General features: G+C 41.1%; 2 protein-coding genes across 3 annotated transcripts in view; one reads left to right on the top strand and one right to left on the bottom strand.

Moving 5' to 3' along the window:
• Positions 1–524: 524 nt before the first annotated feature.
• On the bottom strand, positions 525–11,680 carry ppwd1 (peptidylprolyl isomerase domain and WD repeat containing 1). Its single transcript, XM_017725504.2, has 11 exons — positions 11,508–11,680; positions 8,722–8,824; positions 8,135–8,238; positions 7,436–7,556; positions 6,199–6,646; positions 5,568–5,758; positions 3,501–3,690; positions 2,595–2,776; positions 2,229–2,310; positions 1,810–1,992; positions 525–1,181 (listed from the first exon to the last, which is right to left on the bottom strand). Exons 1-11 carry the CDS (start codon positions 11,629–11,631, stop codon positions 1,038–1,040), a joined length of 1,872 nt encoding a protein of 623 aa, XP_017580993.1. The 5' UTR covers positions 11,632–11,680; the 3' UTR covers positions 525–1,037.
• Positions 11,681–15,333: 3,653 nt separating this feature from the next.
• adamts6 (ADAM metallopeptidase with thrombospondin type 1 motif, 6) overlaps positions 15,334–19,844 on the top strand; it is a 62,776-nt gene continuing 58,265 nt past the window's right edge. The window contains exons 1-3 of one of the 2 annotated variants that reach the window (XM_017725503.2): positions 15,334–15,735; positions 17,632–18,035; positions 18,465–18,829. In XM_017725503.2, the coding sequence (XP_017580992.1) occupies positions 17,948–18,035; positions 18,465–18,829 (453 nt within the window). In that variant the 5' untranslated portion in view covers positions 15,334–15,735; positions 17,632–17,947. Of the gene's footprint in view, positions 15,736–16,870; positions 17,047–17,631; positions 18,036–18,464; positions 18,830–19,844 lie in introns of those variants that run through there. The other variant, XM_037547588.1, reaches the window with a different exon arrangement.

Raw genomic sequence — 19,844 nt, 5'->3', positions numbered from 1 at the left:
TAACATTACCCAGTTTGTTGATGTTGGCAAGGAAAAAAAGAATGGTCATAAATACGTTATGAATGTTGACTATTCTGTTTTAATTGTAAAAATGTTTGATACCTGAAGTGTAAATAATGGTAATACATTTATAACCGTATGTTTAGTGTCCTATGACATCGCTGGGGATTTCACAAAAGCAGGATTTTTCAGTTTAGGCATTATAATGTATGCCTAAAATCAAGCCTGCTTAACAGAGAAAGAGCTGAGGGACATTCCTATTAAACAGGCTTGTAAAACAGCTTAAAATATCTGCCTAAACTAAAGCATCCTGCTTCGTGAATAACTCCTCCAGTCTAAGGAGATTAAAGTTCTTAAAACTTGGCCATTTTTCAGCTCTTACAAAATGTCCAGAAAAACAGCTCCATACAGCAGAGAAACATGATCGCTCATGTAGCGGTTCAAATTTTTCATTTTAATAAAACAACTGTCACTAGGTTATCAAACAACTTAAAACTTGCATATGTTTTGGTTTAGCAATTTAGTTTTTTTTTTTTTTCGCAGGAAATGATTCCAATACATCTCATTTTAAGTCAGTCTGATGGAAACGGGTGGGTTAGCATTTTCATTTTATGGCTTGCAGTTTGTGCAGAAAGTCGATGGAAACATAGCTAGTGACTCGGCACATACATCCTCCTCTCAGCTAGTTGATTTGACGAACCACCCTTTGGTTTGAACCATGTTTTTCTTACTAGGTTAAAGAGCATGTGTGAAGCCTTTCCCTCATTCTTCAAAGAGGACCATAGTTTGTGAAAGATTTCCTTCTTAAGTTTGAAACCTCAACAAGCACAGTGCATACTTAACACATTTGTTTGTTGTGAACTTGACAATGGCTTTTTGTAAAAATGTTCATAATTGTTATGCTATTAAAATATTTAAAAAAAAGAAAGCAGACATTTTTCGTCTGGAACATTTGTAAATCTCAAATATAACACTGGTTGGGAAAAAAGACTTTATTGTACAAAATAATGACATGACAGTCTGTGTAGGTGTGGAATCTACTTGATAGTAATGTTTATGATGCTCACGTCTTCATAGGGCTTATCGGTTTTAGGGTTGACCTTGACATTGGAGATCCTTTGGACCACCTCCATTCCTTTGGTAGTCCTTCCAAATACTGTATGCTTGTTGTCCAGCCATGGCTATTGACAAACGCAAACACAAGAACTTTTAGCTTCATACCATTCAATAGCACTACTTGAAGTGAGAAAAAGGAGACATGATTTTTGCTCCACTAATTCCCTTAGAGATTTCACTGAACCAGCATTGCTTAAAAGGCTTTCTGCATACTGTTATGATCAATATTAACACCTCATAACTCTGTCATTTATTTACACACAGATTGAAACCATAAACCTTTTTTGCAACATGTAAACATTTCATGATAAATGGACCACTTGCAATGCTTAAAACTAAATGTCGTAATACTATGAGATATTTCATAGGTTTAATGGAGATTATATTTCATTTAGAAATTTAAAACAGTTTCGTAAATAATGCCATTTAACTTTGGCTAAGTATGTGAAATGTGTTCATTTAGGCCACACAGTACTTAGGATATTACTAACTAATCAAGCTACATAGAAATCAGAATAGTCAATCTGTCCCCCTAATTGTTATTTTTGTTTTACTTTTTTTTTTTTTTTTTTTTTTTTTTATAAAAATTTGTTAAGAGTATGGATATATTCATGTAGCTTTCCTGAAGCAAGACCGAGTGTAGTTCCTCAGTACTTAATCCACTGCTGGAGAAAATTATCAAAAGGTTCTTACTGTGGGCACCACGGTGATGAAGAACTGTGAGCCGTTAGTTCCTGGACCTGCGTTGGCCATGCTGAGTGTGTATGGTCGGTCATGCCTCAAAGTAGCATGAAATTCATCTTCAAATTCACCACCCCAGATGCTCTCTCCACCCATGCCTGTCCCTGTGGGGTCTCCTGTCTGGATCATGAAACCCTGTACAGAGATGTATGTAGGGTCTATAGTTTCATGTATTCCATAAAACAGTGTCAGCAAAACAGTGTTTTGGGAGCAGTCATGCTCTCCAGGTCCACACAGAGCCAAACAATATTTTTCCTTGACACTATAAAGGCCTTGATAATGAATATATTAGCATCAAGGATATAAAAAACACTAAACCGTAAGTGCTGTGAACCCTGGAGAACCCCGCATTAAGTCAGAAGTGTGTATACCTTAATGACACGATGGAATATGTGCCCATTGTAGTAACCGTTCCGGCTGTGGACACAGAAATTCTCCACTGTTTTAGGGCACCTGAAATTTACATGCAAATTAATTCATTTACAACCAATTGCTCTAAAACAGTGCTCTGCAACCCTGGTCGTAGACAACTACGTTCGTGAAGTGGCTAGTTGCTCCAGCCAGTCAACTTCATCAGAAGTTCCTGATTGTCTGGATCAGATATATTATTGTTGGCAGCAAGTTAAATGCAGGTTGGAACTAAGCTCTGCAGGAAAGTAGCTCTCCCAGACCAGATTTGGAGACCACTGCTCTAAAATAATGATTGAAAAATAAAGCGTAATAGCGGAGATACATACTCGACAGGGAACAATTTGATATGGACGTCTCCCATAGTGGTGTGGATGATAGCGCTGTCCGAGACCCTCTTTGGCCCTTCTGCCTGTGTGGCAGCCATTACCTCCTCTTTGGATGGCTTCTCGTTGAAGACGTCCCTGTCAGACTCAGCACTCTTGGTGTCCTCTGGCTCCCTCTTTGTAAACTGTCAGGGTCAAAGTGAACAGTCACCCAAGTCTTTTCCATAAATACATCACCAAAACTTCTTTCAACCAACTCAAACTATATTCAGGTCTTCATTAAAATTGCACAGACTTATGTGGTTTACAATACAGTGCGAGCTATAAAAGTCTGGTAAACTTCACTGTGTACAATTTTAGACAGCAGGTGTCGTCTTTTCCTGCATGCCATACGGAGTCTACAGATTTTGTTCGTTATTTACGTTTCCTTTTTATAAATACCCTATTTTGGATTAAAATTTTTAATAACTTTATTTCTTAAAAGGAGGTTTTGTGCATGTGTTTAAAAATAGAAGGAACAGGAAACAGAAATGTAATCTAGCACTCACATACTTGCAAAATGTTAAGTCATCATGTGACACCAAACATGTCCTGGCCGACTGACTACTGTGTTAACTGAATTTTTAACAGAACCATTGCTTTAAAAAGGACATCTGATTCTGGATCAGTGTTTCTAGCCAATATTGAATGTCAAAGCCAAGATATTTGACAAACTTTAAACTGGATCCCAGATTAACAATCTGAAATTAGTGAATGCAGGCCCATGTCAAGACACTCAAGAGGGCAAGAAGCTAAAAAAAAATAACAAGGCCTATCATTTTCCAAGCTAACAAAGTCATCCAGTTTGATGTCCTGAAATAATCTACTCCTTGTTAAACAACTCTGTTAGCCATTTCTTTGACTTCTTACCATATAGAAGCGGTTTTTCTTGAAGGCTGTGCAGAAAATGGTGGGGTCAGGATTGGTGGTCTGTAAGGCAGGGTTATCAGAGGCTTTCATCTCTATAGTGGGGGCTGCCGTCATAGTTTTTGCGACCCCCTGGAAGAGACTCAACTTCACCACACGGATGTTCTCCTGCTTCCCTAAGATGCGCACACACCTGATCACAGATAGAGAACATGATGTGAGAAGGACAAAACTGTGTTTGATCCCCATTTACTCCACCTTGGGGGGTCATGGCAAAAATATTAATATTTCAAAATAATTCCATGATGCACAAGATGCATTACACATGTACATCTGTACTGAGACAATACTAACCACCAAAATGAAGGAACTGATGAAAGGCATAAAAGATGCCACGCGCTGGTACACGCAGTGCATTGTGGGGCATTTTGAAAACAACATCCTCTGTAGCATGTGAAAGGCATTAAAACCATAAAAGACTACAAAAATAGCAGCGACTAACAGACCAGTCATGACAATGCACTCCCTGACGCCCTGAAACAGTTCTTCACATGCTTCAACAACCAAAACAGCAACACCGCTCAAGAGGAGCATCTACTAAGTCTCACAGAGCCACCAGGTGAGATCCATGCTGATGAAGACATCTTAAAAGCAGAAAGACCAGGAAGAATCTTAGGCTGCGCACTAAAGATACTGACCAGCATCTTTAAGCTCTTCCTACAACAGGCTGTAGTCCCCACCTGTCCTAAATCCACTACCATTGTCCATGTGCCCAAAAAAGCAACAGTTAAAAACCTTACTGACCATCACCCAGTTGCCTTAATGCTGGTTGTTATGAATGGCTTTGAGAGGCTTGTACCATCTCACATCATAGTCATTAGCTCCACTGATCTGGACAGCCACCTGTTTGCTTATCAAGTAAACAGATCTATGGAGGACGCAGTCATAATCGCACTTCATGCAGCCCATCTGGAGCATCCGAACACGTTAGGGTGCTATTCACTGATTTCAGCTCTGCTTTCAATACAGTAATTCCCTATAAACTGGTAGACAAATTCAACAACCTGGGTTTAGCCACTTTACTCTGCTTATGGATTATTCCAGAGTTCCTCACTAACAGACCTCTAAATGTCTGAGTGGGCAACCACACATCCTTGACCCTCATCCTGAACACAGATGCACCACCGACCTGAGATGCTCTTCCAGCTCTCTTCACCCATGAGTTCACCCCATCCTCTCTACTAACACTATAGTGAAATTTGCAGATTTGCAACTACAGTCGACTTGCATTCGACAACAACGAGACACACTACAGATGTTCGGAGAGGTGTTCAGACACTAATCTGGTCCTGAACACCACAAAAAACGTGGAGATCATCGTTGACTTTAGGAGATCCAGGAAGACCACACCCTCCTCTCCACATAAATGTTGATGGGGTGAAGAGTGTCAATGGCATCAAATTCCTGGGAATTGATATAACAAAAGGTCTCTCATGGTCCCTTGACACCTCCCACCTGGCAAACACAGATAAGCAGAGGCTTTTCCTTCTAAGGAAACTTACACAGGCCAAACACAGAGGCTTGTGGGAACTGGATACAGTATATGCTAGCCGATTGCTAGTAACATCAGTAGCAAGGATCCAACACTTTGCCATCAGGGGAGGTACGGAGCCATCAAAACCTGAATTAACAGACTGAACTTATTTCTATAGCTGTTTCAGACTGAGTACTTAACTATCCTACTTGTTATGCAATACCTGTTTATACTCCACTGCTTGCACTGACTGTTTACCCATCACATCCAAGTGCCTTTATTGCCTCAGTGTTTTCTGCTGTCTCTATTATCTTGTTTTCTATTGCTGCTGGTCTCTGAGAATCACAAAACAATTTTTCTGCATGTCTACAATGCCAAAGTGGCTTATTCTTAATCCAATTAAACAGGATTAATTTATTATTGCCCACCCATTCCGTACACATACTGAAATCCTGAACCTTGGGCTACATTGTTATCCATGCATTGTATAGCTTTAAATAATAACTAAATAAATACTTTAAAACATGAACAGATACCTGTTTGTCTCCACATTGATAACCTTGATGCCCAACATGGTTCCGTAAAGCACAAAGTGGCCCGTCTCATCAAAGATGATGTTGGTCAGTCGAATTCCATCCACCTTCTCCAACTCTCTCTCCACGGCCATCCTGCGGCCAAACTCCATGTCCGGCAGCTGCTGCCTCATCTGCTGCAGTTCTGTGAACATCTGTTCATGCATAAGAAACATGGCAAAGGTCAAGTAAAATCATAATTACAATTCTGTACTTAAAGAAACCGAACTGTATGTGACTCCATATTAATTGAGAAAACCAGAGCGTAGAAAATCAGAACATCTAATTAAATGAATATCCAGAATCCCTCATATAATGGATAACTAAAATGGCGACTAAACCTTAAAGGTCAAACAGCTATTCATAATTATTCTGTGACCTGGAATTATTAAATAAATAATTACGATTCTTTTTTCTTTTTTTTAATAGCACAAGCTTATTTTCACTTTACCACAAGTTTTTGTTGCCATATATTTTGAACAAACCATTAGTTTACATTTTTGTGTCTATAACAATTCAATATAGAAATATATTTCAACCTATAACCTATTACTGAATAACAATTATTAATATAATAAGTTATAAAGTGACGTACTGTTAGAGATTCATCGAACACTCTCATCAGCTTCCCAGTCAGGAAGCGGAAAATTCTCACTTTGCGATCGGCTGCCATGGTGGCCATTTTCTTGCCGTCGTGGGAAAACGCCAGGCTGGTGGGATAAGTTTTGCATTTTGCAAACTCATACAAGTCTGTGTCTGTCTTATACTCCCATTCCACCTGTCTAGGGAACTTAAATTCACTCGGGAGGCCTGTCCAGTACTCCAGCATTCCTGCTCTGTCTGCTGAGACAATGACGCGATATCTGGGGTTGAGGCGTATCTGACAGAGTGGAGAGGAGTGCATTTTGTCAAAAGTGTGCAGTGGCTGATTGTTGCCACGCCCATCGTAAACATGTATTTTCCCAGTGGATTTCTCAGAGCACGCCACAGTAGAGATGGCATCACCTGGATTATAGATCCATTCGCACTGACCAGGGTGGAACCTTTAATTAATTTAAAAAAAAAAAAAAAAAAAACCCACATTAATTAAAAAACATTAACTCACTAAACCATATATTTGAAAGTCTAAATGGTCAGTCTAGTCCAGGGGTGCCCAAACCATATCAAAACAAAGGGCTTGTCAAATAAATGAAAATTCAAAACATGAAAAACAAATCAGTAAAACAATATTTATTCAACTAGAGAATTTGCTCTGACAGAAGATTCGCTTTTGTTGATAAAAACAGTTCTTATTCAAAGTTGAGAAGCTTCCCAGAATAACAATCCATTGCCAATTTCCAAAACTAAGTTTACTTAAGCATCTAAAAAGTTTTTTGTTTAATTGGGGGGGGGGGGGGGGGGGGGCTGTGCTGTACTGCCCATTACTACTGTCCATGCTTTGTTTCACAATGCCTTTTAATATTAAACTGCTTCATTGCCTCAATAGTCTCTCAACATATGAGGCACAGGCATTTGAATAAGGCTCTTGACAGAAACTTATTCTTAACTGAAATCATCAGTTCTCATCAGCTTTGTGCTTTGGTGGCTGTAGTCATAACTAAATGTCATTCAGTACATTGTACATTCAGTACCATTTTAACACAGTGTGATATAATTTACGGTGCTATGGCAACCTTCACATACAAGAAAAAAAATTGTGTAGTACTAAATGTCATTCAGTACAATGAAGGAGTCACTATGAACTCCTTAAGGTCAGTTAAGGTCAGTTAAACTGACCTTGGATCCGAACTCTGGACACCCCTTTGTAACAGAACTCGAGAATGATATCTTACCCAAATTTGATCATGTTGATCATGTCAAAGTTGACAACATCGAATACCTTCATAGCTTGATCATCACCAACAGTGCAGAGGAGTGCACCTTCAGCACTGACTGAAATACACTCGATCACACCTACAGATAGGAATATCAACCAGTTAAAATGTGTCATTTAGAACAAGCAGTTTAATAAAGAGCAACTTGTAACACTACATTAGCAAACAGTTAGACCCAATCCCATTTCACCCCGTGCCCCTACCACTTATCCCTACCCATCTGTTTGTGGATTCATGTTGTTGGGATAGAGGGGTAGAGTGAAGCATTAAGGCTACATGGCCCTCCAAACTGAGGTTTTTCAGAGGCACGTTTTAAACAGAGTATTATGTGGCTTACTACAACAAAACCAATCCACCAGGGGTTGACGACTTGTTTTCTAACATTTTTCTGATTTGCTGCAGACAACCGCAAAAGGATGCTTATTGCCATATTGGATATGTCCGGCAAAACTTGTCACGTCTGTTCACATAAAAGCCACCAACAACTACTGATGACATGTTGGGTTCTTGAAGGGTTGTCCCATTTTGTAGGGGAAGATTTCAACCACTACCCATTTTAACTCAGTTCCAAGGGGCAAGGTAACACTCTAAATCAAGGGGTAGGGGTGCAAAAAAAAAATGGGATAGGATCTTTCTGAATCAACAAAAGTAACTTACTCAGGTGGCTACGAAAATGCTTGACAAACTCTATTCCCTCATCCTCTTTCTTCTTCCAAAATTTCACATGGCCATCCTGACTTGCTGTAATAATGAAGTCCGTTCTGTAGTTGAAAAAAAATAGTTTTAGTGACCATTCTTCTCTTGCACTCATACAAGGCCGGAAACTTAAAAGCTGACTTATACATCTGTAATGACGCACATAAACATACCTGCATCAAGATGCAGAGAAAGGGTTCGTGGCTAAATATAGCTTACAGGGGCTTGCAGATGCCACGACACACATACCTCAAATCTTAACTATGTGGTGTGCAAATACACAGCAAAGTGCACAAATGCCTGTGCACATGCTTGCAGATACACAAGTGTATAGTGTAGCCCTTACAATGCACAACACATGACAATGAGCTTTAGGATGTTAGTTGAACTCAGACATGTTAACACTAATCTGTGAGCTAATTCTTGGCAGAGCACAGTTACTCTTAGCAAAGTGACACTGAATGGAGGTAAAAATTATGCAGGGCATAGACTGACAACTGACAACTTTTTCAAAGAAACCTGAAATATTCTTACTGTAGACAACTTACTTGGTGCACGCAATATGAGTGATAACATCCCTGTGCATGTAGCTTCGCTCATACATGGCAGCAGATGGCAAGTTGTCCAGATAGACTCTTTCATACTCAAGCACTGCAAATGAGGAAAAAAGGCTTCAAGTTCTTAGTCAACATAAAATTCAACGCATAACTCGTTTTCTTTCCATACGAGCAAAAATATGGTATCAGGTGGGAGGGGAAGGTGACTATATAATTTTTCCCACCTGCTGAAGCATGCCAATGTAATCAAAAGACATTTCTGAGGTGGGCAAAGATCCCTACATTTTGATGGAAGATTACAGGAAAACTATTCTGTCATTAAATTATTTGGTATAACAATGTACTTAATATGACCAGGAACATGAACTTACAAGGTAAATAAATTGACAATTTGGATTGGAGATTTCTTTTAAATCAGTGTTTTCCTGCACTATTCCTGTAGGCCAGTGGTTCTCAGCCCTGGTCTTGGAAGTCTCCTACCCTGAGCATTTTAACGTTATTCCTTCTCTAATACATTTAACTCATTGGTTGGTTAAATGGGAATTCCACTGTTTTTTTTTTTCTCCCCAAAATCTCTGCAAAATATTAACAAGTCAGGATGGTAACACACTTGGGAGTGATTACACTGTTTAAGATATTGGGACTCCTGGTTCCTATCCTCTCTAAAGTCATCTCAGTTGGATTCTCTAAAATGCACCATTTCACATCAAACCACTTGATTTACAGAAGGAAATTATGCGGAAACCTCAAAAATCTGTGGAATTCTCCTTTAACACTGCCTTCATGAGGTCACCACTTATGACATTTGTGTGATTCTGTGTACCAAAAACAGTCATAACTCATCTTTACATGACAATTTTCCAACTTCTACAATGTTCTTATTACATTTCATTAATATTATTTGTATTTATACTAACATTTTTGGTTTGGCCAGTACTAAAGTATGTAAAGCGGGCTGTCTTTCAGATATAAATCTTCACCGACTTCCTGCTAGTTCACAGTCAAGTGTAGCCATGTAGCTAGTGTACTAGGTCTTAAAATAATGAATAGAGTCTAGCTGCAGACAAGCACCCTCAGCCAGATGCACCCTCAGCCCCAGTGACGTCACGTCTACATGCACTCTCTGACACAATGGCAGTAGCGGCCCAACAACCCCTTCAACATTTGGCTGCTTCTGCTTAGCAAGTTGAGAAACACAGTAGTTTTCTTTTTCTATCTCAATAACCAAATCATCACGCAATCCATTTTCTGTACATAACATTTCCAGAGAATTCCATTTAATATATTTTTCATGAGTTTCAGCCTGTTTGCATTTTCTGTTAATAAACCTGACATAATGCCTTATGTTTTGTTTTGTTTATTGCCATATTACTTATGTCCTTTAGATATTATCAGTATGACAAAGCCAAAACCCATTCAGTGTAACTCATGCACCCCAACACTACACGGCTCACTGTTCTGCATACACTGACGTCATTACTGACGTCTGAGGCACCCAACAGCGCATATACAGCCTTTTGTTTAACCCAAATTAAAGTTTTATAATAAACCCGATCATAATAATAATAATAATAGCTAAATGTTATGTACATAAGGTGAAATTTGCCGGAAGAAAAAAAACCTTAATACGTCACATTTGTACACACATCTGTGTAATTACATTCCTACATTAGTGAACTGGCACCAGCAGCAAAATATGAAATATTGTAAATCCATGGCTGTTAAAGCTGTTCTATTTTATTTACATCCCAAAAATTTTAACTTTACAGGAAAAGGAAAAAACATTTTATTCTGACAGCAATCCTTATTTTTTCTGCAGTCTCATACTTTAAACATTGGAAATGAATTGAAAGAACATCATATATTTATAGAATTAAATATTTTATTCTTTTATATTCATAATCTTCATGTTCACAGTGGTAAAACAAACACCGTACACATTTCTAACTCCTTCATTAGTCTCTCTGAGTGTTAAAATGGGAAACTGCGCAGCATATACCGTTTATGAACACTCTCTTTGCTTTACTGTCATTCGCTAAATGAGGAGCCGCGAACAAACGAATCGCGAGCCGCGAACAAGGAGCCAAACGAATCGCGAGCCGCGAACAAGGAGCCAAACGAATCGCGAGCCGCGAACAAGGAGCCAAACGAATCGCGAGCCGCGAACAAGGAGCCAAACCATTCGGGAGCCGCGAGCAAGGAGCCAAACGAATCGCGAGCCGCGAACAAGGAGCCAAACCATTCGGGAGCCGCGAGCAAGGAGCCAAACGAATCGCGAGCCGCGAACAAGGAGCCAAACCATTCGGGAGCCGCGAGCAAGGAGCCAAACGAATCGCGAGCCGCGAACAAGGAGCCAAACGAATCGCGAGCCGCGAACAAGGAGCCAAACGATTCGGGAGCCGCGAACAAGGAGCCAAACGATTCGGGAGCCGCGAACAAGGAGCCAAACGATTCGGGAGCCGCGAGCAAGGAGCCGAACGAATCGCGAGCCGCGAATAACTAACTAACTTCAGCCTCGTACTGTGTAGGGAGTAAAGAGCATTTGGGACTCAGCCACAGCCTGCAACCAGACTTTATTGGTTGCCATTGCCTGCCGTGTCCTCCACGTCAAAAACCCGCCGTACGGTGTGCACTCAGCCTCTCGACGGCTATGAAACACACCACGAGCTGAGAGCGCGGTACTGGGGGTCTGCAGTTATTGGACCCCTGTCTGCCTGTCTGTCTGTCTGTCTCTCTCTCACTACGACTGAACTTATAAAACCCCCGTAGTCACTCACCCTTTCTCTTCTTTATCTGAACAGCCTCACCAGGCAGGGGTCCGACCCACCCGTCATCTCCGTCCTCCTCTTCGTCTAACCTGCGTTTGTTTTCGGAACTTCCCTGCGTCGCGTCCGCAGCCATTTTTCAAACACCGCTTTCCTCGGCGGCGTGTTCACAGTACACAATTCGGCTTTCGCCATAGCGCCACTTTTCGGTGTGGCGGTCGTTTTTCTGTTCTTTGGGAAAGTAACGGAGGAGTTCGGCAGAGCCGTGAAAGCGCGCGGGGCGGGATGAGACGGGAACGGCCTGGCATTCATATGGACAAGACACTGTAAAGGTGTTTTTCATAAAGGAAATGTGCCTTTTTTAAAATTGAGACACATTATTGCTTTTCAAAAGCTTTGCTGAAAAAATGGATTTCTTTATTAATGTTTTGGAATAATTAAACGATTTTGTTCGTTTGGAATGAACCCTTCCTGTCTGCGTGGGGAGCAGGTCTTTCGAGCCTGCCATGTTGCGTCACTGTGTTTCTGCAGTAGCTGAACAGACAAACCCAGCACTGGGTCTTTAGCACAGGTCGAAAGGCATAGAAAGACGAAGAATCAATGGTTCCAGCTGGTGATGGCTAATTTTGACAAATAGCGGACTGTAATTATTATTTAGCACCAGAAAGTGAAAACCTGAAGAAACGAAATCAGGACAGGCGACGGCAGAAAGCCTGGTGGCCACCATGGGCTCTATTAGCTCTATTATATATGCGTGGGAGGGAGGAGTGAGGGAGGGGTATTCAGTTGGTTGCAGTCGGCAACTTTACCACTAGATGCCACAAAATCTTAGACATTGCCCCTTTAAGCTCCTTCGTACGTTTCTTCTTAGGAAAGCTTTTTTCAGTCTGGCCCCTGGTTTGTTTATTTTAGCTCCTGCTGAAAAAAGACCACCAGCACTTTTAAGGGCCCATATCCAATATTTTTTCTTATTTTTATGGGGGTCCCAACCCCCAGGTCAAGAACCACTGACTTACAGATAAAAAGAACCTACCACCGAGGTGCCACCATATTACGTCTTGTTTGGACAGGAGGCCAGGTACTGCTCTAAGACCTTCACAAGCAATGGGCCTCATTCACCAGTATGTTGTCTAAGTTTTTCTAGAATTTGTTCTTGAGAAAGGTCCTGTTCTCACCTAAGAACAAATCCCAAACCAGAAAACATTGGTGTGAAAACTGAGTAAGTTGGTTTTAAGAAGAAATCTCTTCTTAAGAATGGTTGGTAAATGAGACCCAGTAAGGTCATCTAATATGCTTATATTGCGTGAGTGCTCTGTGATGTCCAAACATTTTAATGAATCCTCATCTGGACACATCACATCCACCTAGAGACTAATGATAGCGGGAATGATGTCAGAAGAAACACTGGATGAGTGTTAACAGAGAAAAGAAATAAAAGTGTGGGGTAAAAATGTAGGGGGAAAGAAGGCAGAGAGAGCAGGAGCACAGTGAGCTGAGGCATTTGAGTTGGAAATGTAGGCCTGAGGTACAACATTCAAAGCCAAATGAGGAAGAGTGGAGGACTTCATGTGGACCTGCCAAGCTCATGTGCAACCTCTGGCCTTGAGGAAGAACCTGAAGGCTTGGTTTCAGAGTGAGAACAACATCCCAAATCCAAATGCTGGTTGTCTGCATGTGGTAGTGTAAATCATGAAGGTGGTGAATTAACCAGCGGCTTAGAAACTTTTTAGAGGTTCACCCTGGGGTTTGATTTATGTGTGTGGACAGTGGATCTGAGATCTGGTGCAATAATGTGATGGAAATGTTAATAATTTCTAATGCATTTTTTGTGAAATCCATTTAACGACATTATACAGTACTGTGTAAATACCTAAGCAACATATTTATGAGTAGTATATTCACAAGATCCCATAACATATTTTAAACATAAGTATATTTAAACGTGTACAACTTAAATGGATAGAACACTCCAGTGCCAAAAGTTAGTTTGTCAGGAATGCCATCATTTGAATGATATTTAGAAATTAACCAAGAAGTAAATCATTCAGCAAATATGTTGAGAGACAATCGGCAACTTTCCCTATTTTACTGTTAAAAAATCACTGTAAAATTACAGTAAGTAACAGTAACAGGCAGCTGTATGCTGTGACGTGACGGTGACCTGAAAGATTACTGTGATGTATCTGCATTCTGCTGTACATTTACAGTAATAAGCTGCAATTCAAATTACAGTAATCTCCTGTATTTATACATGACTACAAAAGTAAAATAATACAACTTAGATGTACTGAGACATATGAAAAAAGACATAAAACATGACCAAAAACTGAGATCTTGCAACCAATAACAATATTCTTCCAGCATTTAAACAATAAAAAACATAAACAAGAAACACTCCAGTTTTAAAGTCTTTAAAACATCAAAATGTGAATTACTAAAATAAAACTAGTTCAACGTTTTTTGTATTAAAGTGGTGACTATTTTTTTTTCATATCCCATGCTGCTGTGTGGTACAACTCAACATTATTACAGAAAATATCTTCAGATTTCACTATAAAACGATGAATACAGTGTTTCACCGCTGAAAGTTTTGTGTTAAATATTGTGAAATCCTGGTGATACTTAGCAATGCAGGAGAACAGTAGAGTACAGAAAAAGTCAGTATAGCTCAGGATCATAAACTCAACAGCACTCTTAAAGAAGATGGTTCTTTAAGGGGCTCTTTAGTAGAGAAAATGGTTCTGTGTAGAACCACAAGCACTCAAAGAGCCTTTTGCATGCTTAAAGGGTTCTTTGCAAAGTGAAACCTTTTTCATAAAGGTACCATATCGAACCATCTACAGCATTTTCACCCTCATTCTGAAAAACAACACCTTTCCTTCTGTGAGTTTGTACAACCTTATGCCTGAGGAAGCTAGTCTCGTTGCATTATCACAAACTCAACACTAGATGTCGCTCCTACAGCAATGAACATCTCAGGGTGCGCCCGCAGGAGGAGGTCTCCAAACGCTGCAGGTTGAACCTGTTGAGGCCGACTGAAAGTTGCCTATTATTCATTCGTTTGTTTGTTTGTTTACCCGTGTGTACAAAACATAAACAAGCACTGGACAGAAATATTAGGTTCATTCTAATTCTAAGTCGGCTTATGTGAAAGCTAATGAACTGAAGAGGAAGCGCGGTGTGAAGGAGCAGTAAAGTGCTGTTAGCACTGCAGGCTCAGCCGCCCAGTCCATCCTCTGGGCCTGTAATTCTCTCGGGTTACGAAGCAGTAATTATCAGCCAGAGCTGTGAAGATGTTTACAGCTTATTCCTCTGTTTACTGCCTCAGCTGTGTTTCTGACAGTATAAAGTGTAAAGAGGCCTCTGCTCAATCAATCAGTCGATAAACACACAACTGAATGAAAATAACAAACAAACAAACAACGAAGTAAACTCGTAAATACATAAACAAACAAATAACATGCTGCCTCGTGGATGCCAAAGAGCATTTTCACTAAGCCATTTTATATCCAGCAGCGAAACTGAGCGTAATCAGTGTGCTGATGATCTAATTATTAGTCCTGAGCCGTTTGGTAACTTGTAGGCCTGATTCAGAGACTCCAGCGAAGCTAAGTGGTGTAGTTATGAGAGAAGGGACCGGACACGTGACGCTTAAGCGGTTAAGGCTAATTAACAGTGACACTTTTTCCTCACTCTCCCTCATTAGCATACCAGCCCCGAGCGCCACACAGCGCTGCCGCTGAAGCGGAACATGCGCTCTGCTGCACAGCTGCGGTGACGTCACGCCGAACCTCCCGGCGCGGAGCGGCTGGCGCTTTAAAGCAGAGCGGAGAGAGCGGCGGGCAGCTGCACCGCACCGGCCCGCCTTCACTCCTCTGCCGCTCCGTTCCTCCGCTCTTATCATGAGCCTGCAGTAGCCGCGAGACAGACAACACATGCAAACACAAAACAGCCTGGAAAATCTCTAAAACAACAACAGCAAAGTGAACACGACAGCCGCACACGTGCTAATGAGGGAGCTGGTTCCACGTTTATGGAGATGAACTTCATTAATGGAGCTGTTCGAGTCCGCGCGAACTCTCCCTCTCTGCGTTACCGTGTCAGGACAGCTGTTTTTATTTCCATCTCGTCGGCATGAGAGTCGGAGAAGTGTGGCCTGACGCGAGAGGAGGGCTGCTGCAGATTGAGCTGAGCTGAAATCCATTGTCTGCATCCTCTACAGTCAGTGGAAATGAAGACGGTAACTCACTCTTTTGTTAACAGTCTCTCACGCAGGGAAGGCACCTTGCTCTTCTCCGCAACTTTCCCAAATTCGCCGGCCGCTTGTTCGCGTTTTCCCGTTCCATCTTAAAAGGTGCAGCAGTTACAGCCAGCTCCTGAAGCGCCAGAATGTAACTTCTGCACCATTTAAGGTGGAACGGGAAAACTGGAGCAAACAGCCGGCGAGTATGAAGCCAACTTGCAGCCTCGTAACTTGTGCAGGAATAATGACACACATCTGGCTAGCACCAGACTCTTAAAAAAAACGGTTCTTTAGTAAGGGAAGGGTTCTGTTTAGAACTATCACTTCTGCACAGAACCATGGGCATGCTTCAAGCATTCTTTGCGTGGTGGATGGTTCTTCGAACTGATGGAGAACGCGTGTTTCAGTATGGTATCGATTTGGTTCCATATAGCACCAAAAAAACCTACTGTTATAATCTTGGCATCGTGACAGCGATTTTTGGTGCGATATAGAGCCACACAACTCATTCTCCATCATTCTGAAGAACCATTTAAGCACGCACATGGTTCTATGTAGAACTCATGGCTCTAAATAGAACCCTTGAAGAACCGTCAGTAAGTGTGCAGTGATTCACTCAGTGCAGTGGGAGCGATGACTGCTTAGCTAATAGAATATTTAAATGTCGTGCTGTCAGTTGAGAGTTGCTCGCGCGTCTAACAATAACGTTTCATTTCAACGGCTGATGTAGTGAAGTGCACCGATTTTTAACCGTTTGTGCTTTTTATGTCAGAATGAAGTCGATGGGCTACGTTTAAATTTACGTTTTAAACATCCGAGAGATGTTTGCTCTTAATTTTAGTGCATTTCTATCAAGTCTGAGGTAAATTCTGGTTGTAAATGACGGTTAGTTAGTCACAGTCGCTCTTGTGGTAACGTTAGGCTAGCCTTAAGTTAGTTCCGTGAGGTTCTAGTGATTTAGGGTATTTTTTCGTTCTTATTTAAGAGCCCAGTGTAATGTACTTGGGCCACTTGCCAGCTGTCTGGGTCAGACACGTTTCAGACACCCAGCCAGACTCAACTCTGCCGTCTGGCTGGGCTTTTTGGTTCATTTCTTTCAGAGGCAGTGAAATGTTGAGCCGGTGCTTCGCTAGCGCTGCAATCTTAACGGTAACGTTAGCTAGCTTCTTCGCTTTTCTCACACTAGGGAACTGACAGGGTAGTTTTGGATAAGCTCAGACCTTTTGTACAGCTTCTTTGGCTTTTTTCCCCGCTATCCGTAAGACTCTTTCTGGTCGGCTTTTCGACCTCATCATTGCTGCTTATCCGGTAAGTTAGTAGGTCTTTGTGTGTGAAGTAAGTTAATATTAACTTTAGCCTATAATAGATGGTGGATAGCATAACGTTACTTTGCTTACAAAGAAAGCTAACCTACTCGTCTTCAAGCCTCCTTTGAGAAGACATTTGGATCGCATGCATTGAATTCTGATGTGTTGTGAGTTTCTGTTTCGTGTACGAGGTTAAAAAAGTCGACCAAATGCCAAAAGTTCCTCACATACACGGGTTTTAGCCGTGTGGTTTCAACTTGTCGTTTCGCAGGTGTGGGGGTGATCACCTGAAGCCACATTTGGCATCCCACTCATCACATATGAGCTCACTGTTAGCTCCTGTGCGATCATGAAGTGAAGTAGTGCAACTCCAGGTGTTGCTCTTAGATGTACTGAAGGCAACTTTTGTCCAAATTTATGTCTAGTTTGAAACGCTGGTGGGAGCTCAAAAAGTAGATTCTGCATTTATAAGTACAGTAAACCCTCTAATGCTTAGATATAGATATAAGAGTTTGAAATAGAAGTGCCAATGACTTTCTTTTCCATTAAGTCTGTCCTGTGCCATTATGTCGTGATTCATTTCCAGGCAGACAAATGGATAGTTCAAGACAACCTCCCAATATAGATCTGCTGCTTTGGAATTACTTGAAGTAATTTGCCCATGGATTCTTGCACCGCTCATGGCTGACACGAGTTAGGAGGCAAATGCAATGCAGGTCCGGAGGCTCTGACTTTCAGAAGACTTTTGAACCCTGGATGACTCGCGGACTTAAAGTTCAAGAATATCAAGGATGCTCATCACGGACCTGTTATGGTGCAAGGCTGGATTGACTGAAGAGTTTTAATCCTTGTGTAGCTCCCCCATCCCCCGCCCCCACCCCATGTCAGATCTTCTCTAAATTATGGAAATTTTGTGGAAGACGCTGACTTGGATATTGAGCCTGGTCCTGGCCGCTGCTGATCCTCAGAGCCTTTCATACAGTTCTCAAGGTAAGACACATATAAAATAGCCTCAACTGTAAAAATGTCTTAAATATGTGGACTGGCATTTTTTTCTCACTCCTAAAACTTCATAACTTACATATTAGTTTCATAGTAGTTACCAAATAATTTTGGTAAGAATTGTTATTGAATATCTAAAGTTTAAAAACAGAATACTAAGCCTGCAGTTTAAAGCATTAAAACTAGATGTTTAGGCTTTCAGAATGCAAGGTTTGATCAGTTATCTTCGCTTCATTCCAAAAGATTCACAACCAAGCTACATAGACCAACATACAATCATTTATGACTCAGATATACATGGGAAATATGTGATAAAACTGTTAACAGTGAAAACGCTGCTATTTATCCTCAGACAGTTGCGGGTTGTAACATTAACTCTTATCCTCTCCCCTTCTTTTCTCCGCTTGAAACGAAAAGAGGAGTTCCTGTCCCACCTGGAGGACTACCAGCTCACGGTGCCCGTTCGGCTGAACGAGAAGGGCGAGTTTATGAGTTACACTGTGAAACAGCACCGGCCTGGCCGACGGAGACGGGGGCTAGACCACGCTGGAACGGAGCCCGCTGAGACTACACTTTTTTACCGACTCTCAGCCTATGGCAAACACTTTCACCTGAACCTGACACTCAACCCCAACCTGGTTTCAAAACATTTCACTGTAGAGTACTGGGGCAAGGACGGGCAGGAGTGGCGGCACTCCATGGTGGATGATTGCCATTATGTAGGATATCTAATGGATCACTACAGCACTACAGGAGTGGCACTGAGTAACTGCAGAGGCTTGGTGAGTAGAGAAAGTTGACAGCTCCTCACATTTTGCTTGTTTGAGACGCTATTATTTATTGTCAGCTGTTTACGACTAGTTTTCTAATCTGAGATCAATGGGCCTCATTCACCAGTCATTGTTAAGATAAAATTTATTCTTAAACTCCACTTACACAGTTTTCTCAAAGTGCCATTCACCACTGTTTTCTTATCTGGTATTTGTAGGCAAGTAGAAAATCTACACACAAGTAATTCTGCGGTTTAAGAGCACATACTAAATCTGACGTCAATTTTTTTAGTAACTTTCTCAAGAACAGATTTAACAAAAAACTTAGGAAGATATTGGTGAATGAGGCTCATAGATTTCAGTTGGGCAGTTGACATCTCTGATACTTTGAATGTGCTTCAGCGAAGTTACCAGTTGAATAAGGATTCTGTTTCGCACATGAAGGACATGATGAGGTTCTAATGAGACCTTTATAGCATACATATCTAGATGTCTTCACCCAAGGGTTTATTACTTCAAAGCATTCAACATCTGCTTTCTGTGCTCATGCTGTAGTATCAGTGGATGAAGTTTTAAAAACTACACAAATCATCATAATATTAGATCTATTAAAATACTGATTACTTATTAACCTAGTGTTCATGATTCAGTTTCAGTTTCATGTTACAGTTACTTGTCTTCTGTCTCACTGGGTTGCTGAGTGGTTTGAGTCTAGACTAGCACAAGGCCAGGATCCAGAACCAGGCTGTTTGGATTAATCATGAAAATGCTTAAAAGTACTTGGAAAAAAAAGAAAATGCTTAGAACAGTGAACAAAGTGCTGGGCAGGATACCAATGATATGCGTAATGGTAGTAAAACAGAGAGAGGCCTAAACGCACCTCATTATGTGTCCCTCCCCAACGTCTTATCTGAGCTGCAGTCTGTGTGCACACGGTGTGCTTCTGCTTTGTGTTAAAGTGATTGGTGAGTGACAGCAAAATATTAGCTTAGCCGCATGTCTCTGTGTCAGGCTTGGATCCGTTCTG

Source organism: Pygocentrus nattereri, chromosome 18, assembly GCF_015220715.1.
Source record: "Pygocentrus nattereri isolate fPygNat1 chromosome 18, fPygNat1.pri, whole genome shotgun sequence".
NCBI lineage: Eukaryota > Metazoa > Chordata > Actinopteri > Characiformes > Serrasalmidae > Pygocentrus > Pygocentrus nattereri.
The sequence above is the reverse complement of the archived record's forward strand: the minus strand, read 5'-3'. Positions and strand labels throughout refer to the sequence as shown.

Excerpts from the sequence above, each read along its gene's own strand:
- ppwd1 (XM_017725504.2), bottom strand. The coding sequence starts at position 11,631 with ATGGCTGCGGACGCGACGCAGGGAAGTTCCGAAAACAAACGCAGGTTA. Across the intron at positions 3,691-5,567 it reads ATCAATGTGGAGACAAACAG|GTGTGTGCGCATCTTAGGGA; the intron begins GTATCTGTTCAT and ends ATCTGTGATCAG. Across the intron at positions 1,182-1,809 it reads TCATCACCGTGGTGCCCACA|CCATGGCTGGACAACAAGCA; the intron begins GTAAGAACCTTT and ends GTTTGTCAATAG.